Raw genomic sequence first — 19,605 nt, forward strand, 5'->3', positions numbered from 1 at the left:
AGGGTAAAACATCTTGCTGCAACAGGAGTGAATTGCTGTCTGGGATGACTTGCTCAATTCAATTTGTGTTTTCACGGGTTATTAACAAGTCTGTAACCAATCTCAGTAACTGTGCTTTGTCATTCTGCTAACTCATAAACCTTAAATAACTTAAGAATTAAAAAGAAGCTGGCAAATTGAAAAACAAGTATCCACAACCAACTTCATAAACACTCTCTTTTTGGTGCATTTTAAGTTGTTTCAGAAGGCAGCATTTCTAGTAGGCCACTTAAGAAGTCAAGAAGTCAAAAAAAAGTTGGCCAGGATCAGGAGGTCTTTATTTTTATAGCAAGATGTTAATGAGAATATTTGGATGGGGGAAAGAAAAGTGAATTTGCATGCTCAGTTTTATGTTCAATTCCTAGTTCAAATAATATCGAAGCAGCATTCTTGTTTTTTCAGCCAGGGAAAACTATTGAAATATCAGTCAGCAAATAAGGGCTTCAGTGCATTTGTTTGCTTTCCTCAAAGTGCTCTGTTGAATAATAGCTGTGACTTTACCTCTTTATGTTGCTTTAACCATCTGTCTAGCATCTGATCTGGGAGTGTTTGCACAGTATTAAGATAAGAGTGAGGTGGCACAGGAGAGTCAAATGATGGTCGAAATGTGGAATTGTAAGTGCATTGCTGACACTTCAGACCATTCTTGAATATTAAATTTTCCATGTGAGCTTGCACAGAAGAGTAGAGGTCATTTTTCTAGGGTGCGTTATGCTGCCAGCTTGGTTTGGTTTTTGGTTTTGCTCCAGTATACTTGTTCCTTGATCATCCGTGCTGTATGCATGCAATTTTGTTTGTGGGGTTTCTTTTAAGAGGAGACTTAAGCTCAGCTGATGGGAGAGCTTGTTTAGGGTCTGCTCAGAGCGGCAGGGATCGTCTCTGCCCACAGCAGACCTTCAGGCATGACACTAGCAGGGACTGTACCCTCACACCATGACGTGCTCTCATGCTGCCCTCCAGAGTATGCAACATGCATCCTTGTCATCATGACTTAGAATGCTAGCATTAATTAAACAAGAAAAAAAAAAAACCAACACCCAAAGGTGAGACCAAGAAAGGTCTCAAGGCTATTGGGATGCCAGATGGGAAGCCTGGGACAAATACCATGCAATGTGGACATGGCAAATACACTTCAGAGATAACTAGTTGTCAAGAGATAACTAGTCAGCAGTGTGGGCATAAACTAGACTGACCACTTGGCTTAACCTGATGTGATCATGGAAAGTGGTATAGCCAAAGCAGCATTAGCTCTTTTGGCATGCTGCTGGGGCTCTCTGTAATTAGCAGGAGCTGCTGGATCGTGCATTGAACCTAGAAAAAACACAGCTTGTCAGGTTACAGAGGAGACTGAGAACAAATCTCTATGTTCTGCTTTCCGGAGTTATCATGAGAAAGGTCATGTTTCCTCAGTCATGGCTGTGTTTTAATTTAGTGCATCCTTGGTAAGATTCCAGAGACTTCTGTCTTTTTGTATTTAAATTATCGTTATTAATCTCCTTATATTTTAATCTTTCTTCAGTAATGGAATTTTGTTGAATGGGTGAATGAGCCTAAGTACAACTAGATGATTCCACTGCAGTAGTTACATGGTGGAGAAATCTTGATTTAAAGTAAGAAGACAGAATTTATAAATATACTCTCAGTCCTTTTAGTGATAAACTGGCTTAAATTAAGAGGCTATGCAAGATTGGAAAACAATATTAAAATTAATTGATACCTTCAGCAGGTGATAACCTTACAAATCAAGTACACAGTGGGTATGCCTTTATAATTTGGGACAGAGAGCAAGGGGATCTTTATCTTAAATACCGGGGGTTGTCTTCAAAGGGGGGAAGAAAAGGGGACGCTTGTGAGTAGTGGATGCAAAGGGCACCTGAACTGTGTCTTAATCTTGCAGCTCTCTTCTGTGCCACCATTTTATTTCTGATGTGGCGGTGCAGAAAAAATGAGTCCTTACTCATTACAAAATGAAGCCGTGCACAAATTTTGGTCCTCACATAGGCAAAGAGGAGGTAATTGCCTTTGTTTAGTTTCATTTTTGTCTGTGTGTATTGCTTGCCAAACCTTGCCTACATGCAACAATGTGAACTTGTAATGTGTGGATTTGTTGCAGAATAAATATATTATCTAAGATATTGTTCTGGTTGAAATTAAATTTAAGGTGTCTTTTGCTCTAAGAAGTTGCTTTGTAACATTAGTGTTCGTGAAAGACTAGGAGTCAGTATTGATTAGGAATAAAGCAAGCAGATACTGCAGGGCTCCCTGAGTTAGTCTGTTGAAGGCCCCAGTTCCTAAGCTTCAAAACATGTTGTTGTTGTTGAAGATTTGGATTCTCTGGCAAAAACTGCCAGTACTACTACATCTTTTTTAACTTTGTGATCTTGACAAAAGTTTGGTTGTGTCTAGGTTAAGGTCTGTAAGTTTACTTCACTGCATACATAAATAGGACTTGGAAGACTGTTGTCCAGAGGTACAGTACTGCCACCTCAAGAAGTATGTGCCACGGCACGTATTTAGCTTTTTAAGCAATCATTTTATTGTTAAACACAAAACAAAACATCAAAAAAAACCCCAACCCCACAGGAACACAAGTGTCATAAATTATCAGGTTGGACATTTGCAAATTATGATACCGGGAACAAAAGCTGCCTAAAAAATCTTTGGTTTCATAATTGTAGTACAAAAGCTTCAGGCATAAATATCCATTACAATGAAACATGTAAAAAAATAAATAAATAAAAAAGTAACACAGTTTTGCTGAGGGCACTAGGGGCTTCTCAGGGTGCTGAGTGCTGCTTTGTGTGAGAGCTGCATTTGACTTCTTACCACTGGTGTTTGAAAGTAGCCAATAAACCAAACGCATAGTGCTTCTAGCCGTTAAATTTTGCCTGGTTTTGTGTGTGTGCGTGTTTGTACATGTGTGTGAATCCCAAGTGCACACAAAATACGTAAGAAGGAGCAAAATCATACAGGAATTTCTTTCTTTAGCTCTTTCTATTAGCAGTTCTCCAGTTAGCCATGCAAGTGTGGCACTAGCACTGTCCTGTTTGCTGTCCCAGCCATGCGTGAGGTTAGTCACCCTGCTGCCGCCAGACGAGTGTCACAGTCCGTCCATCTTGTACTGAGAAAAGTTAATGACAGCTTCAGTTAACTTCTTTTTCTGCCTTAACTTGCATTCATATTCTTTAAGCTAACTTCTTTGAAGTAAGACATAGATAATTACATGTGTGAAAATATACACTGTTTCTGTGTAACTCTGATTTGTGGGAAGGAAAAAATACCCAGAACATGCTTCAGCTTAGTACTCCAAGTTGTACCATTTCTCTTTCAAATATAACTAATTTGCATGCAGATGTCATATCTTTAATAATTCTTTTATTATCTTAATAGTAAGTCTTCAGTCCAGAGACCGAATAGGCACAGGAGGACAAGTTGTGGATTGCAGTCGGTTATTTGATAATGATTTACCAGATGGGTAAGCCGGCATCACTGTGACGTAAATACAAATACAGCTCATACCACAGACTTTTGCAGTAATGGAAGTCAGTGTTCAAATAGGTTAATTTATTTTTATTCTTGCACTTAGAGTTCCACAGTTTTGAATTTAGGAGCAGGAGATAAGTCAGCTAGGATACGCAGAACAGTTAAGAGTTTGACCCTTGTCTTGTCTCTTCTTGGAAAACGGGAGGTGGCATATATGAGTAAATGCATTAAAAATATACTTGTCTAAGAAAACATATGTCTTTCAAATTATAGAACTGATAAACTAATATAATGTTAACTCACAGCCAGCAAACTGACTTCATCCATATAGTAGTTTTGTAGCAAGGTAGTGAACACACAGGCCTGGCTGCCTTCTACAGCGTTGTGCAGAGGTATACACTACTAAAAAAATGGATCACTTTTTCTTCCATGTAAATCATAGTGAAGAAAACGTGATTGGAAAAGGTAATGGAGCCTGAGTTCTTGCTGTATTTACCTGCCAAAGGCTGGGTTTAGGATTTTGATTTGTCCCTGTGAGAGTTAATGACATCATTAACACCTAAACCAGTTTTGCGAATACAGAAAAATGCTCTGTTTTAGGTTCTGGTGCTGTCATCAGCTTTTTCAGAGCAAACACAGACCTTCTGAATGTGATTCTTGGCAGGTAAAGACAGGAGAAACTGATTTTTCAGATGATGAATTTTGAAACGTAAATTATCATCTAAGTCCTAAACAGCATTCTTTTGTTAATTTGTAGTCTGGAGAAGTCAAAAAACTTTTTTGAAAAATGCTTTTAAATTTTCATTTCAAAATGATCCTTGTATAAATATTGCTTACTTAATTGTGTAACTGCAAAGCTAGCTGTATAGCCTCGTGTATTTTGGAGTGCAAAAGTAATAATAATTAAAAAGTCATGTTATTCGAAGGTGACTTTTTAATGAAAGCAAGTAGTACGTGAAGATATTATGAAAGCACTTATTAGAATCAGTGGTCAAAAGAAGTTAAATGCATTATTAAACATGATGTTTTCAAGAAGTTTCTTTATATGGCTGTTTGGATTTAACTAGAATTCAAATAGTTATCGAACATGAAGGTGTGATACTGTTAATGATATGCCTGGTTCCAAGGGAAGAATATGTAAAATCAATTCTGAGTTGAACTTTCAGTTGTTTCCTGTTACCTTGTTCAGCTAACATGATTCATAATAGTGTAAGTCTTCCTGAGTTGGAATTTATGTTGGAAACATTTTGTGCCCTGGTTTCCTGGAAATACCACTCATGGCCTTATCTCTCAATGTCTGAATTCTAGGTGGGAGGAGCGGAGGACTGCTTCTGGAAGGATCCAGTATTTAAATCATATTACACGAACAACTCAGTGGGAGCGACCAACACGGTAAGAAATTGTTTAGGAGACTGTGCATATGATGAGGTTTGCTTGCTGACCAGGAGCACCGAGCACAAGCGATTCTAAATGGCCCTAGTAGGTATTTGGCATTCCTCCTAGTCACTCCAGAAACGCTGTACGCTTTTCTTCTCTAAAATCCTACTTCTTCAGTCTGCCTAATGTTTAACCCGGAAGAATCACTTTGTTTTCTTGTAGAGCTGCTATGGTAGAACTCTATAAATACAGACATTACAATGTGCAGACATCGTAAGGGATGAAGAAAAGAGAACATGAATAGCTGACAGACATTGTTTATGTACATGCTATGACCATGTAATCCAGAACTTTTAAAGCTGATTGTTACCGAGCATGTTTTGAAATCATGACGATCACCTTTTCTAATAACCATAGATGTGTGTTGCGAAGCTGTTCCTCAAACCAGTTTTGCTATTACCAGAATTGTAGACAGCGTCATTGCATATTTTTCAGACTTTTCTGCAGACCGTCTGTGCCTGCGGACTGTCTCTTCCATCCTCAATAAATATTATTCCAGTCTCTGTATGGATATATTTGAATTAAAATAATCTGTACTGTTAATGCTGCCAGCTCTGATATATATTTGCAGTTTTCAAGTGAATGAAGGTACTGAACAGCTTTTTAATTTACCTATCTGTATTTTTCCTGGTATGTTAAAACACCTATTCTAAGCTTTAGACGCATTTACAGTAGAAAAACAGATGCAAAGTATATAGTTTGTTTCGTGATTTCCTGTGTCCTTATCAAGCTCCCTTTAACCCATTTTAAATCCTTCAGAAAGCAGCATTGAGATATGAAACCACGTAATTCAATGTTTCCTCTTGCAGTCAAGCTCTCAAGAACAACTGGTTTTCATCTTGCTTAGCCCTTTTTCACCATCCTCGCATAATAACCTTCCTTAAAAATTAGAAGGAATAACAAGGCCTGATCACTTCCTCAGCCCTATGAAGGCAAGGCGAGAAAGTTTTGGGCAGTATGCTGCTCATTTAAAAAAAAAAAAAAAAAAAAAAAAAAGAAAATTCTTTTACTCTCCGTGCTCTGTTATTTTAAGGTGGGAACTGCTTATGTGATCATTTGATATGATCTTGATCCAGCAGCATCATATACGAAGTGTCAGGTCAGACCCTAATATAGGTGAGGAGGTTTACTAATTACTCTGGGATGAACCAGTGGGAGCAAATAGAAGCTTTCTGCCTGTCATCGAGGTATCCTGCTCGACAAATCAACTGCTCAGTTCTGCCGTCCACAAAGATTTCCTGAGAGCCCTCAGATGAAGCTTCCATAAAGTGTGTTGTGTAGTCCCGTGTCCAGTCAGCAATGCAATTTTTACCTTTTTCCCCACAGGCCAGCATCTGAATACTCTAGTCCAGGCAGACCGCTGAGCTGTTTTGTGGACGAGAACACTCCAATTACAGGAACGAACGGTGCGACCTGTGGGCAGTCGTCAGATCCCCGCCTGGCGGAGAGGAGAGTCAGGTCACAGAGGCACAGAAATTACATGAGCAGGACACACTTGCACACTCCTCCTGATTTACCTGAAGGATATGGTATGAAAATTAAAATTTTTTAATTGTAGGTCTCCCAAGAAACTGGGAAAATGGGTTGTGTCTTCTCCTCATATGTAAGATCCTTTTGGTTCCTTAGTTTGGGGAAATTAGTCTGTGAATTTTTGTATTGTATTATTTGTTCTTACAGGTATTAATTTATTTTGATTTCACAGAGCAAAGGACGACTCAGCAAGGTCAGGTCTATTTTCTGCATACTCAGACTGGTGTTAGCACGTGGCATGATCCAAGAGTACCTAGGTAAGAAATGATGGAAGTGTCCTTAAGGTGTCAAATCAAAATAGTTTAAGCAGTACTCTCCTCAAGAGTTTTCTCTAGTATTATATTTCTGACTCTTGGCCCCTAATATATCATTTTAACAAGTCATTCATCAAAGTAAATTAGTATCTCTTCCTCAGTTCTTCAAGTTGTTATTTTAATGCAAGGATAGAAAATCAAGAAATAAATTATAGTACTGTTTTCAAAACAGGTTTAGTTAACTGATTATAGATCTTGCATGTGAATTATAGCCAAGTCCAGGTTTTAATACTCTGCAAAATAACGAAACAAAAAGTAGGATCTGAGCACTTGCAAAAATGTAGGTTTATTGAGATACTTCAGTAAAAACTGGGTTGGTTTTGGTTTTTAATTCAGGCTTTCGAATTTAACAAGACCTGAGAAATTGGCGGCGTATATTTATGAAGAACAAACTTGGTGACAAATAGGCTAGACAAATGTGATCATTTTTGGTGGAGGAGCAGACGAAGGGGAGAACCTGGAAAATCTAGTGGATGACCTTTGTATGTTCAGACACACTGTTTGCAGTGAACTACAGTCTCATAATTGAATTAGCTTAAATTTACTTGTCTGTGAGAATTAATTGTCTTATCGTCAGACTACCAAACGTAATTTACTCAAGGAATGGGAAACTTGGTACATTTTGAAGAAACTAATTGGAGGCACCGGGTCATAAAAAGCCTAGGAGCTGAAATGGCGAGTTATGCTTGAAGTGCCAGGATGCTGGGTTTTTTTAAAAAAAAGAAGAAAAAAAGGGAGTTTTTTTACATTTGAGCATGGTAGCAAGCATCTAAAAATGCACAAAATTTTTTACAGCAGGTTTCCTGTTACAGAGCAGAAATGAATTTATTTTTTTTTTAATAATGCTCTAACATGGATGTTCTAGACCAATCATACATGCTTTCAAGCATCTCATTAGCAGCATGTAATGGGAAAAAATCTAGGGGAGAGGGGCAAACGGGTAGAGAAGCTGAGAGAGACTGACCTGTGATGAAAATACTCAAACCACTATTTCTGTTGCAGCTATCTCAACACTTAAGAGAAAATAAATCCGAAGTGTCCTTTTAGTTTAGTGTCCTTATTTACACAGTACACCTGTGTACACGATTGTACACGTGATTATTTCTGATGTGTTTGAAAGGAAGGAACGATAACAGAAATTGTTAGCTTCTGATTGTTCTTTAAAAAAACCCAAGAAATCCTGTTGAAAATTATTATCTCCTAAAGTCTGTGGATGGTGTTGTAAAATAGTGTGTGTGATTTGAAATTAGCAGCCAGTGTTGGCATTTATGAGAACTGTAGCAACTTTGTCAGTTGCTGCTGGTGTTCGTTCCCATGGAAATGGATATCCCAGGAAGGATAAAGCACCTCATGGCGGTAACTTCATTGTATTTTCAAATGATTCTTTTGTTTTTATTACTGCTTTTGTGTTACAAGAATATGCTTTGCTTTGGTGTGTTATCTGCAGACTTGAGGGTGCAATACAGCTGGTAGTTGTGCATTAGGAAGTCTGTGACTTGCGTATTATAAAAAACTAGAAACTAGACTTCTAAAAAAATTATATTAAGATCTTATTAAGTTTGCGATGTAATAGTTCTGTATGAAAGCTAAGTTAGCACTGCTCTTAGGTGTGGCAGCAGAAACTGCATGAGTGTCTCTGAGAACAAAATTTGGCTGTTTGAATGATGATAGTTTATGTCATTTCTAAGGAATATTGTATTTTTATGCTAATATGCCACAGTCATTTAGTAAATAAAAATAAGCCTTACATTTCAGCAGCAGTGTGTATATGGGTAATATCAGCAGAAGTGCAATCCCAGAGCCTTGTATTTCCATTAGTGGCTTCTCAGCCTTTTGAGTCCCTGCAGACGGCATCTTTTTAGCCATTTTGTCCCTTGGCTCTTTACTCGCCTCAACTCACATGATACTGGGAGATCTGAAGACTTGCCTTACACTGTCAAGTGCAGCTCTTTTTAAAGGTGTATCTGAGGTGTGAATTACATACATGAAAAATCAGTAAGTGTACATTTTTGAAGACTAGTATTTGTTTTCACTGAACCTCTGGAATGAATCTGCATCTTCCTGATTTCAGCAGAATTTTCTTGAGACCCATTAAGCTATCTCTGCATTGGTTAGGGCAGAGCTGAGTCATTGTTCATATAGTATTTTATTTGAAATATTTTGTTAAGAGAGTTTTTTGCTTCCCACTAGCACTTGGGGTTTTGGGGCAAAACCACCTGTGCTATACACACATATCCCATGTGTAATTCTTCATGGAAAGTATAACTCTTCAGAAATATAGTTTTGTTTTGTAGGAGTTTTTAAAGTGTGATTCAGAGTTCCTTACATGACTAATGTTGTTTTAAAAATGCTTTCTGTCAGAATTGCTGTAGAACTGCAATTCCACTTTGGCAAATATGGCAATGGTCTTTATTTTTGTTTTAAGCCTGTATTAATGTAACATTTGAAGTTAGTTTGTAAAAATGAAGGTTATTTGATAAGAAATTTTTTCCCCGCAGCATGTGTTCTGGGGTGTGTGTTTTTTCTTTGGTGGGCTTGCACCTTGGGAGTAGAGATTCCAGCTGAACAGATCAAGTTTCTGAAACAATACGTTTTCTCAGACTTCATGGAATTGTTCTGTTACATTTACGCTTGTTTGGCTCAGAGGCCAAATGCTGAGGTATTTTTCATTTTATATTTGTTTTCACAGGGATCTTAGCAACATCAATTGTGAAGAGCTTGGTCCACTGCCTCCTGGATGGGAGATCCGAAATACAGCAACAGGCAGAGTTTATTTTGTTGACCATAACAACAGGACAACGCAGTTTACAGATCCACGGCTATCTGCTAACTTGCATTTAGTCTTAAAGTAAGTCTAAAGTCTCCAGCACATGTTGAGTGCAATAGAAGAAAGAAAGTGACTCTTGAGGGGTGCTAGATTTTATATCAAGATGTGTTCTGCCATTCAGTAGTTTTTAAAGTATAGTAGCGGTGTTCTTTAACACACTACCAAGTTACTCTGTTACATAGCAAAGAAGACAGGTTTGATTGTTCTGGGGGAAAAAAAAATCTCTAGCAGTATTTAGGCAGGAATGTGGCTATTGTGATGCCAAGAGTTGGGGACAGTAGTTGGGGCAGCAAGTGCTATCCGGTGGAAAAGACTGGCCCATAGAATTTTTTCTAACAGCGAGAGAGACACTTTCTTTCCTTTTCTTTATACTTCGTACTACTTTCAGTTATGGGGAATTTGTTTTCAAACATGAGGTTGCATTCAATAGCCAGCGGTGTGAAATACTGATGAGTTAGGCGAGGGTGCATAAGTGTCCAACTATTCTCCTGGAATAAAGGAGAAATAATTCAGCACCTACCTTCAGTTTTAGAGTAAGACTAGTTGAGATGTTCTCAAAATGAGACACCAATAATTTAACTCAGATTTTTTATAAAAAAAATAAAATAAAATAGGAACTGTATTTTTTCTGCCTTATCACATTTTCGTATAGCATTTTTAAAAAAAGAAGGGGAAACTCAAAAGAATTCTGGCTTTTTTGTTTATTCCCTAGGCAGTTATTTCACACTGGGGGATTTTCTACTAAAAATGGAAACCAAAAAGCAAACAATTTTTTTTTTTTTTTTTTTTCCCCCCAAGCTGTTTGGGAGTTTGTATTGTTTCTCCTACTAACACCTTCTAATACTCTTGGGAAACACCGGTAAAGTATTGAGTAGGTGTTAAGTGCAAGAAACGATGAAGAGTTGGGTAGATAGAAAGCCATGCAGCCCTGGGCAAGGAGTAAGTAGGAGGAATAGTCCTTTTAAGGAAGTGAAGCATTGGGAAGAAGAGCTGAAGAAAAGAATAATGGGACAAACACTGAAAAGAGAAAACCGAGGAATGGAAAGAATATCCAGGAGGTCAACATATCTTTTGTGTAATACATAAAAGCTGGCTAGCCTTTGTCTGCCCAATATACATTTGAACTTAACACCCCAAGAGGGGGAAGAGTCTAATTATTGACAAATATGTATTTTGTTTAGAGAAATCATTGGTTATCTACATGTATATTACAGAATTTCAGTAAGCTCCCATCATCCAGACAATTTTGATTCTTTTTTTTTTTAATTTAAAACAAAGAACTCTGTACTAATTCTAGCTGAATTTAGATTGGTAGTTTCAAATGAACATGATCTTGAAAAAAATTTGCCAGTGGAGGAACATGTTCGTGTTTGAAACACAGAAAAGTTCGTTAAATTAATTCAGATGTAGATATTTTACCTGCAGAAAAACTTCAGACCCTCTTAGCTACAGCAGTGCAATTCTTAAACTGTAGAAAATTCAGTTAACTGGACTATATTTGAAAAACTGTCCTTCACAGGTAGGTTTATTTTTAAATGGCAGTAGGGTCATAGTGGCTAGTTCTACATGTATTGTGGAGAACAAATACATAGCTAGCTTTGTTATCTGGAAAATCCAATTTGACTTTCAAGTTCCAGAATCACAGAACCATTTTGCATTTCTTTAAGTTTAAAGTACTGCTACAGTGTGCTTAAGGTTTTCATTTGTACATCTGTCTTTCATTAGGGAAGGATTTCAGAAATTCAACTGACAGTGTCATCAGCAAAGTCTGCTGCCTGATAAATCTTCTCTGGTGTTTATTCTCTTATTGCACCAAACAGGACATGTGAAAGCTTCTCCCTACCCCCTTGAGCCCACCTCCTTATTTGTTCTTTAAAAAAAAAAAAAAGCACCCCCCCCCAAAAAAAACCCCAAACAACCAAAAACAAAAAAACCCCCAAACAACCTAGTTTGCCTTAGACCTGTCATTTTGTAAATTATCTGACAAATAAGTTTAGTATTTGGGTGGGATGGGTGTGATAGTGTTTTAGGTTCAAAGGCATAATAAAAGTTTAGTCTCAGTGATACTGACTTTTCTATTGAGCTGAGTAAAGCAGTTTGTTCTTCCAGTGATGACATTATAAGTTATAAAAATAATCAAACTTGTTACACAGTTCTGTTTTAAAGTATTGGCCAAGAATGTGTGATAGGTTTTGATAGTTATGGCACCTGAAAAGTACTTAGCTATATCCTTAAAGCACTGTACAGAATCAAGCCTAGTCATTCAGCTGTGAAAACAAACTAAGAAATTAAATTTAATTACTTTAAGCACTGCAGATTTTTTAGCTAATACTGCACTGATTATTTTTAGTCTAATATGGAGGATGACATTTTATTTTTCTCCTCCTAGTACTGCCCTATTTTAGATGGGTTTAATTTGATGCATAGATCTTAAGTTCATGCTCATTTCAGAGATTACATTTTCTTTAAGACTGACATTGACTAGCTTTGGGTTTAGGGGACTGTGTCTTTTTTACTCTTAAAGGTAGTATATACTAAAGTGAGCATACATTCATAATTACAACCTTCTCTGGTAGGCATGTACAAGGAGTATTTTTTCAGATGCTTATCCTTATGGGATTAGAAAGTTCAGAAGATAGAACAAAGATTTTGCTTTAATTTGTATATCAATGTGTCCTGGTTTAAGTGAGATTCATATTTAAAACTAATCACAGGTGAAAAGAAATTACCATGCACATTGCACAAATGACAGAGCCATATTCTGGAACCACATCGAGTGTGTGTCTCTAAACTATTGTCGTGACTTGGTTTCTCAGGAATGACTTAAAATAACTATAGTTTATTGTAAGACTAATGTGATCAGCTTGAGGATAAAGTTAAGGTAGCCTTATTTAAAAAAAAACAAAAAACAACAAAACAATGAAAAAAACAGAAGCAAACAACAAAACACAGTGAAACAAACAAAAATCAATTAAGCTAATGTCTGAATTTCTGCATCCTAAGGCATAGTAACAAAGTAGGATTTCTGTGCATTATTCCCTCCTTAGAGCCCAGGAGTAAAGAGGTATTATTATTAATATTAAGCTTTGAGTTATTGCTGAAGTGATCTAAAATGTGTGCCATTGCAGGGGGTTTCTAAATGTTAGGCTTGTAAGACTACTGATAAAGATTTCCTGGTCACCTGGTGTTGGTTTCCTTTAAGGGTCAGTTGTGCAAAATTGCTTGAAATAGAAGGTTTGCAAATAACAGAATAGCTGTCAGAACCACATGGCAAACCGGGAACACCCCCGCTCCTTTTTTTAATTGCTAATTTTGAGTATTCCTGTGGTAAAAGCCTGCTGGAGGTGAATTTGGTTGGCCAGGAGAGCCTTCTAGTAGACCTCGTTTCAAAATGGACAACAGGTTGAAATTTTAAAAAATATTAAAACTGTGTTTGGTTCCATGTAATATTTTTTGGTCTTTGATGTTGAAAAAAACCCAATTTATTAACATTCCACTGGAAAACGTTCTGAATTGTAACCTTTCTTATTTATCCATTCAATTTAGGGTATTCTCATGTGTTCCACACAGAGATATTCTTCTCATGGTTTAGGTAAAATACAGCTTTTATCCTGTGTTATTTGGAAATGCCATACTAAAAAGCTATAAAAATATCCACTTATGACACAAGAGAGTACATCTCTGCAACACGATTAATTTACTTTTCCTAGTAAGAAGTTAGGTTTACAAAATCTCTTAGAATTGCTAGTAAAAATACTTATTTATCTGTGCCAATTAGTTCCATGTGAACTCCCACATTCCTGTGGTCCAGACTAGGCCAGGTACAAGGGACAAGGTCCTTGCCAAGCTGCCAGTACAAACATCTTTTTGTAAGCTTACTCTTTTTCAGACAAGCCATTTAAAACAGACTATGGTATTGACTGTAGATTAGAGGCATAGTGTTTGGCAGATCCCTGAATTTTAAAATGGAGGAAGGCAAAACATGCAAAGGAAATAGGGAAATGGTATCTGAGAAATTCAGTGTCAGCAGCTTAGCAGTAAAATTGTATGGATAATACCTTATTATATAGTGCTATAACCTTTTACATACTTTGTAGAGTAGTACTAATAGAAATAACAAACCCTAAAAACAACTGATAGTTGCCAAGAAAGACAGAAGCGTATGTCTTCAGTCAGGATAAAATCTCTGAATTTATTTTTTACTGGACCTGAACATTTTTACCATAATCGCACTAATAATCATAGTAAATTGAAAGTAGCTTAGTTACAAAGACTTAACCTTTAAGAAAAGTCTCAAGAAAACAGGGGATGTATGACTTGAATATCTGCAAACAGCTGTGTTTGTTTCTAGCCGCCAGAATCAACTTAAAGATCAGCAACACCAGCAGCAGCAGCAGGTAGTGTCCCTGTGTCAGCTTCCAGATGAGGCAGAGTGTCTGACTGTGCCAAGGTACAAGCGAGACCTAGTGCAGAAACTCAAGATCCTGAGGCAAGAGCTGTCACAGCAGCAACCTCAAGCTGGCCATTGTCGTATTGAGGTCTCCAGGGAAGAGATTTTTGAGGTAATTTGAGAATTTGACCCATTTCTTAACATTGAGGGAAGGGGAGGAGGGTTGTTCGCAACTGTCTAAAGAAGTCATTCAGTTAGATGAAATCTTGAAGTCTGGAGTTAAAGCTGGAATTTTACCGGTGGCAAATGGGAAGAGAAAGTATTTCAAGGGGATGTTAAGAACAGTTGTGTACTTAAAGTAGATGTATTTACCCTGTAGTGAAAAAGAAAAATGAGGAAAGCGTTCCCTGTGGCTGGAGATGTACAGACTGTGGCAGGGACTGAGGAAGGACTCCAAGCACTTCATGTATTTGGAGATACGGTCTCACTTCTTCCTTGAATATTAATGTCTGTTACAGAGGGAATGTTACAAATTGAAAACCAAACAATTACTAGTGATCTTTGATCTATTTAACTTAAGTAAAATTACTGTTGAACAGCATTCATCTTTGGAGTTTGGATTACTGAGCATTTATCTGAATTCTGGTTGATGGGGGGGGGGGGGGGTTCTTCTTCTTTTTTTCTTCCCAGAATCAGACCAATTTTATGAATTGTCTAGGCTTCTGAATGACCAGAGATGCCCACAGTGGGATATCTGCGTTTTATTTTGTGACATTTGATTAAACACAGTTATAATTCATTGGCTTTTTCTGGAGAACAGTCTGTCTTCTCGAGAACTTTATCACCCATCCCGCCCATCCCCGTTGCATTTTTACCCCACCCACAAACTTGATAGCCCCACTGTGTTGTCACAGTTTTTCCCAGTGAAGAAAAATTTGTGTTGGTCTTCCCTTTGGAGACAGTCAAATCGGGTCATAATCAACTAAAGAAAGGGAGGAAAGGCTGCTGTACAGAAGTGAAAATTACTATGTTCTTGTTCTGAAAACTAAGTTGAGTATGTTGGGTCCCAGGCACACCCACCTGTTCTGTTCTGCAAAGCCAAAGCTCAGAGCACCCATACTGGACATAAATAAAAACTAGAAAATTTGGTTTTAATTCCTTTTTTAAAATTAGCATTTGTTTTGCCTCTTTCAGCTTTCTTTTTGCGTTTTCTTGGTGAAGTCTTACCAATATAGGAATAGTTCTGTAGATTTACTGGGATGGCATTGATGCTTCTGTTCTTGAGATGCTTCTTGAAGGTTTGCACATGTGTTATACCCAGAGTAGAAGCTCCACTGTTGGCTTTTCAGACTACAAAAATTGTCAGCCTTTACGCAAAACAAAAGGAGTTTACTGACACAAATTTTAATTTTTTATAAATTATGTGAAAATGAGAGAGAATGTTCCGATCACTGTGCACCTCTGGCAATTTAACAGAAGGTGGTGGTTCTCACGTATCTGTTTTATTTGACAAGTGTTATCATATTTGTAGAAAACTAAGTAACAGTCTGTGATTTGAGAAACCGGTTAGTATCTAGGAAAATAGTATCCCCTTTAATAGTATCTCCTTCGGACTTGGAGTCTGAGACTTCCTTCATTTCTAATAAACAGTTGTAGCTTCTTGTCTGTAAATAGCAGTTAATAAAAGAAAGTGTTACGTGTTTACAGGAGTCCTACAGGCAAGTGATGAAGATGAGGCCAAAAGACCTGTGGAAACGATTAATGATAAAATTTCGTGGTGAGGAAGGCCTTGATTATGGAGGTGTTGCCAGGTAAACAGTCGGTCCTCTGTTTCTTCCCCTGCACCCCAGCCCCACCAGCTACACTTGTGCTTTGAATCCTAAGCCAGCCTAGTATCAACTCTGTTTCTTTTTACATTATTCTTATTTATATTTATTTCTGTAACACATTGTATGTCAGAAGAATATGTATTTTCAGATAGTCTTTTAAAGGAAAAACTGCATCAAAATAACCCTCATTTATTGGAAATAAATCAAAATGCATGTTACAGATCGCATCAGACATCTATCATATATGTAAGACAGGCTTTTGGTATCTGTTGAAATTACCATATTTTTCTTTGGTTAGTAAAGCTTGGGTATCCGAGAATTTATACTACTAAATACTTGGTTTTGTGGCAGAACTTTGATCAAAAATATTGCAAATTGTCACTACTGTTTGAAGCAAAATGTTAAAAACTAGCAGTTAGTATGCAACTTAAGCCTGTCAATAGTCTGAGCTTATTTTTTTCTTGCTTATAAAAAGTGGCACTTATTGATTGTATGAAGATGTTCTTCACATTTTAAAACAGTGTTAGGAATTTTATTGGCCAATTGCACAGATGCTGGTTTACTTCACTGAAAATATTTGCCACCTCTGGCATGTGGATCTACTCTCTCTAAATGAGTGTGACTCATTTAGGAGTATTCATTGTTTGCATTGAATTGCATTTTTTTACCATTAGTATTCATTTCAAAGTACAGACAATGTTCCCAAACATCCCTTCTGCATCTGTAGTTGGTGTGTGGCAAGTAACCGCTGGAACCTAGGCTGTGACGTTGCATGTGTCTTCATGAGTTTACAAATGGCCAGTGGAGTTTTCACTTCATCCATTCCTAAATATTTTAACATGCTAATTAGCCATAACTAGTAAAACAGTCTTGTTGAATCAACTACTATTAATTGTTTGATGATAATAGCGTTTAAAATAAAGAAGTTACAGATGCTATTGTGCACTATTTTTCAAAGTATCTGCAAGTATTTTTCAGCGGGGGTTTTGTTTCTAGTCTGTATGCCATGGAACCTTTTCTATCTTCCATACATGAATACAGGAAGACCAAACTAGAAAGCGTTACAGTTTTTGCAATTCTTAGACCATTATTTACTGATTTGTGAACATGTGATTAAAACTTTTAACTAAATATAGCCATTACCTGAAGACGGTTTATATTAAAAGCCTCAAATTGAACATACCGGTAGTATAGTCAATAGAATACGTAGTGTCTTGTCCTTAGGGTGTAATGGATGATGGAGAATCATAGTCAGAAACTCTCTTGGAAGTAAGTAACCTGGAGAAAAATCTTGGAAGGCTGGGAAATACTTCAGTTGTCAGGTGCTGTGCAGTTATTGAGCCAGTAAAAATAATTCCGGTTTCAGCCTTATCTAAGCATGTTCAGAGATAACTTCCTTCACGTTTATGTTTAACAGTAGGATTAAAAAAATCATACTATTTTGAAAAGATTCTCAGTGTTGGAATGCATTTGTCTAAAGTACACAATAAATTATTTTATTTTCTTCAGGGAGTGGCTCTACCTATTGTCCCATGAAATGTTGAATCCATATTATGGTCTCTTCCAATATTCCCGAGATGATATCTATACACTGCAAATCAACCCAGACTCTGCAGTCAACCCGGTATGACTGGTAACATGAGTTCTGTAAAAGATCATTTTGTGATTAAAAAATAAATACATATGGAGTGTGTTCTAGACTTAGGCACTTAATTCTCACATTAGTGTTGCTAGAGACTGAATTTGTGCAATAATATGATAATTTCTTTTTGTTACTGATCAAAGAAACTTCTCAAATGTGTTCTTAATTTTCTCTAACATGTCAAATTCATGTTTCCTTTGGGAGAAATTAAGTTTATTTTGATTCTTAGTAGTAAGACTTCTGGATGGGAAGCAATACACTCAATTTGCTGTGTATAAAAACAAACAAAACAGAAAGCTCTGGATAGGGTTTTGGTTTTTGGGTTTGGGGTTGCTCGTGTTTTTTTTTTCTTTTCTTTGTATTGAAATATTATTTCATATTCAGCAGATATAACCTGGAGGTCTTAGTTAGCTGAATGGCTTGATCTCTTCTTTCTATTCTAGGAACACTTATCATATTTCCATTTTGTTGGACGGATAATGGGGATGGCTGTGTTTCACGGACACTATATTGATGGGGGCTTCACGTTGCCTTTCTATAAGCAGTTGCTAGGGAAGCCAATTACTTTGGATGATATGGAATTGGTTGACCCTGATCTGCATAACAGCTTAGTCTGGATACTGTATGTATTGTGTATTATATTTCACAATGTTAGAATTCTGTCTCGGTTAATACGTGATAATGTTCCTAAATCCAGTTGAAAAGAAATGAAGTGTATTTTGATCTGCTCAGGCAGATTTAAGAAACATCTTTCTTGTACAATTCAGCTTCTTTAAGGCTTAACATGCTCAAGGTATTCAAATTTGGGGGTCGGGGAGGGGAGATAAATGATTACTGAACTGTAAAGTGCACGGTTCATAAATTTTAATTTATTTATTTTGCCTATTTTTAACAGTAACATGTTTTTAAAATAGAACATTGAAACTTTGATAATGGTTTTAAAATATAACATAGTAAAAATGTATGTTCACCTTTTGCTTCCAAGCAGTAATTTGAAATGCTATTGAAAAACTAAATTGTGATATCTGTCAGATATATTATGGCTGTAATATGTTTGCAGAATATGTTTTTGCTGAGTCACTTGCTTATTTCTTTCCACCAGTGAGAATGATATCACAGGAGTCTTGGACCATACGTTTTGTGTAGAACACAATGCATACGGGGAAATTATTCAACATGAACTGAAACCCAACGGCAAAAGCATCCCCGTGACAGAGGAAAACAAAAAGGAGTATGTCAGGTACATGAATACCTTTTCCAAAGTTTTTTATATTTCTTGTGGTGGGGAGGAACTTTTACTTATTTGATGTAATTGACAGTGTTATGTTGGTTTTTTTCTAAGGGTAGTAGTGCAGTGGTGGTGTTGTGTGTATTCCTGTCAGTAAGGCCATTTTTTTTTGGCTGGATAAATTGCAGGTTTATGGTATTTGAATACATCTTTCACAAAACCAATTTGCACTTGCTTGCAGACTTTATGTAAACTGGCGATTTTTACGAGGAATTGAAGCTCAGTTTCTGGCTCTACAGAAGGGATTTAATGAAGTAATCCCACAACATCTGCTGAAGACATTTGATGAGAAAGAGTTAGAGGTCAGTCCACTAATGTTACGTTATGTCGTCAAGTGTAACAATAAAAGCCTGAGGCATTCTTCTGAGACTGAGTAACGTGCGAAGTTGTATCCCCGGTGCTTTAGGGGTTTGCAGGTGCGCTATAGCAAGAAATACAGTTAGTATAAGAGGTTACCAGGTCACACAGTCACTGAGACTGCGTGTACCTTCCACTGAGAGCTATGAGAGGGTTTCTCCAGGCAACATTTCATAGCAACTGCAGAAGTGGTAGGAAAGGAGACCCCCTCCTATACCTGAAAATCCAGCTGAACCTACTGAGAAGTATCTGCAGTGACCTCAGATTGTTTCAGAGAGAGTTACTTCAGCAGAGGTGGTGGTGCATATTTCTCATGGTACAGTTTCACAATATTAATTCGGTGCTGCCAGGAAAATAGGCTGTCACTCCCTTCCACCTCCCACCACTTGCTCCCAGCCCTTCCAGTGCACTGCACTGACTTTGGTGTCAGGCAGCTATGTGGTTTTGCAGAGCTGAGTTATGCCAGACT

At 37.2% G+C, this 19,605-nt stretch overlaps 1 protein-coding gene across 2 annotated transcripts in view; it reads left to right on the top strand.

The window, feature by feature from the left end:
• Positions 1–19,605, top strand: part of SMURF2 (SMAD specific E3 ubiquitin protein ligase 2) — a 66,218-nt gene that overhangs the window by 41,004 nt on the left and 5,609 nt on the right. Inside the window, exons 2-13 of one of the 2 annotated variants that reach the window (XM_075044306.1) lie at positions 1,937–2,051; positions 3,430–3,514; positions 4,831–4,914; positions 6,286–6,488; positions 6,662–6,746; positions 9,493–9,651; positions 13,982–14,192; positions 15,728–15,831; positions 17,359–17,473; positions 17,935–18,113; positions 18,594–18,731; positions 18,961–19,081. In XM_075044306.1, the coding sequence (XP_074900407.1) occupies positions 1,985–2,051; positions 3,430–3,514; positions 4,831–4,914; positions 6,286–6,488; positions 6,662–6,746; positions 9,493–9,651; positions 13,982–14,192; positions 15,728–15,831; positions 17,359–17,473; positions 17,935–18,113; positions 18,594–18,731; positions 18,961–19,081 (1,551 nt within the window). In that variant the 5' untranslated portion in view covers positions 1,937–1,984. The remainder of the gene's footprint in view (positions 1–1,936; positions 2,052–3,429; positions 3,515–4,830; positions 4,915–6,285; positions 6,489–6,661; positions 6,747–9,492; positions 9,652–13,981; positions 14,193–15,727; positions 15,832–17,358; positions 17,474–17,934; positions 18,114–18,593; positions 18,732–18,960; positions 19,082–19,605) is intronic. The other variant, XM_075044305.1, reaches the window with a different exon arrangement.

Source organism: Buteo buteo, chromosome 13, assembly GCF_964188355.1.
Source record: "Buteo buteo chromosome 13, bButBut1.hap1.1, whole genome shotgun sequence".
NCBI classification, from domain to species: Eukaryota; Metazoa; Chordata; class Aves; order Accipitriformes; family Accipitridae; genus Buteo; species Buteo buteo.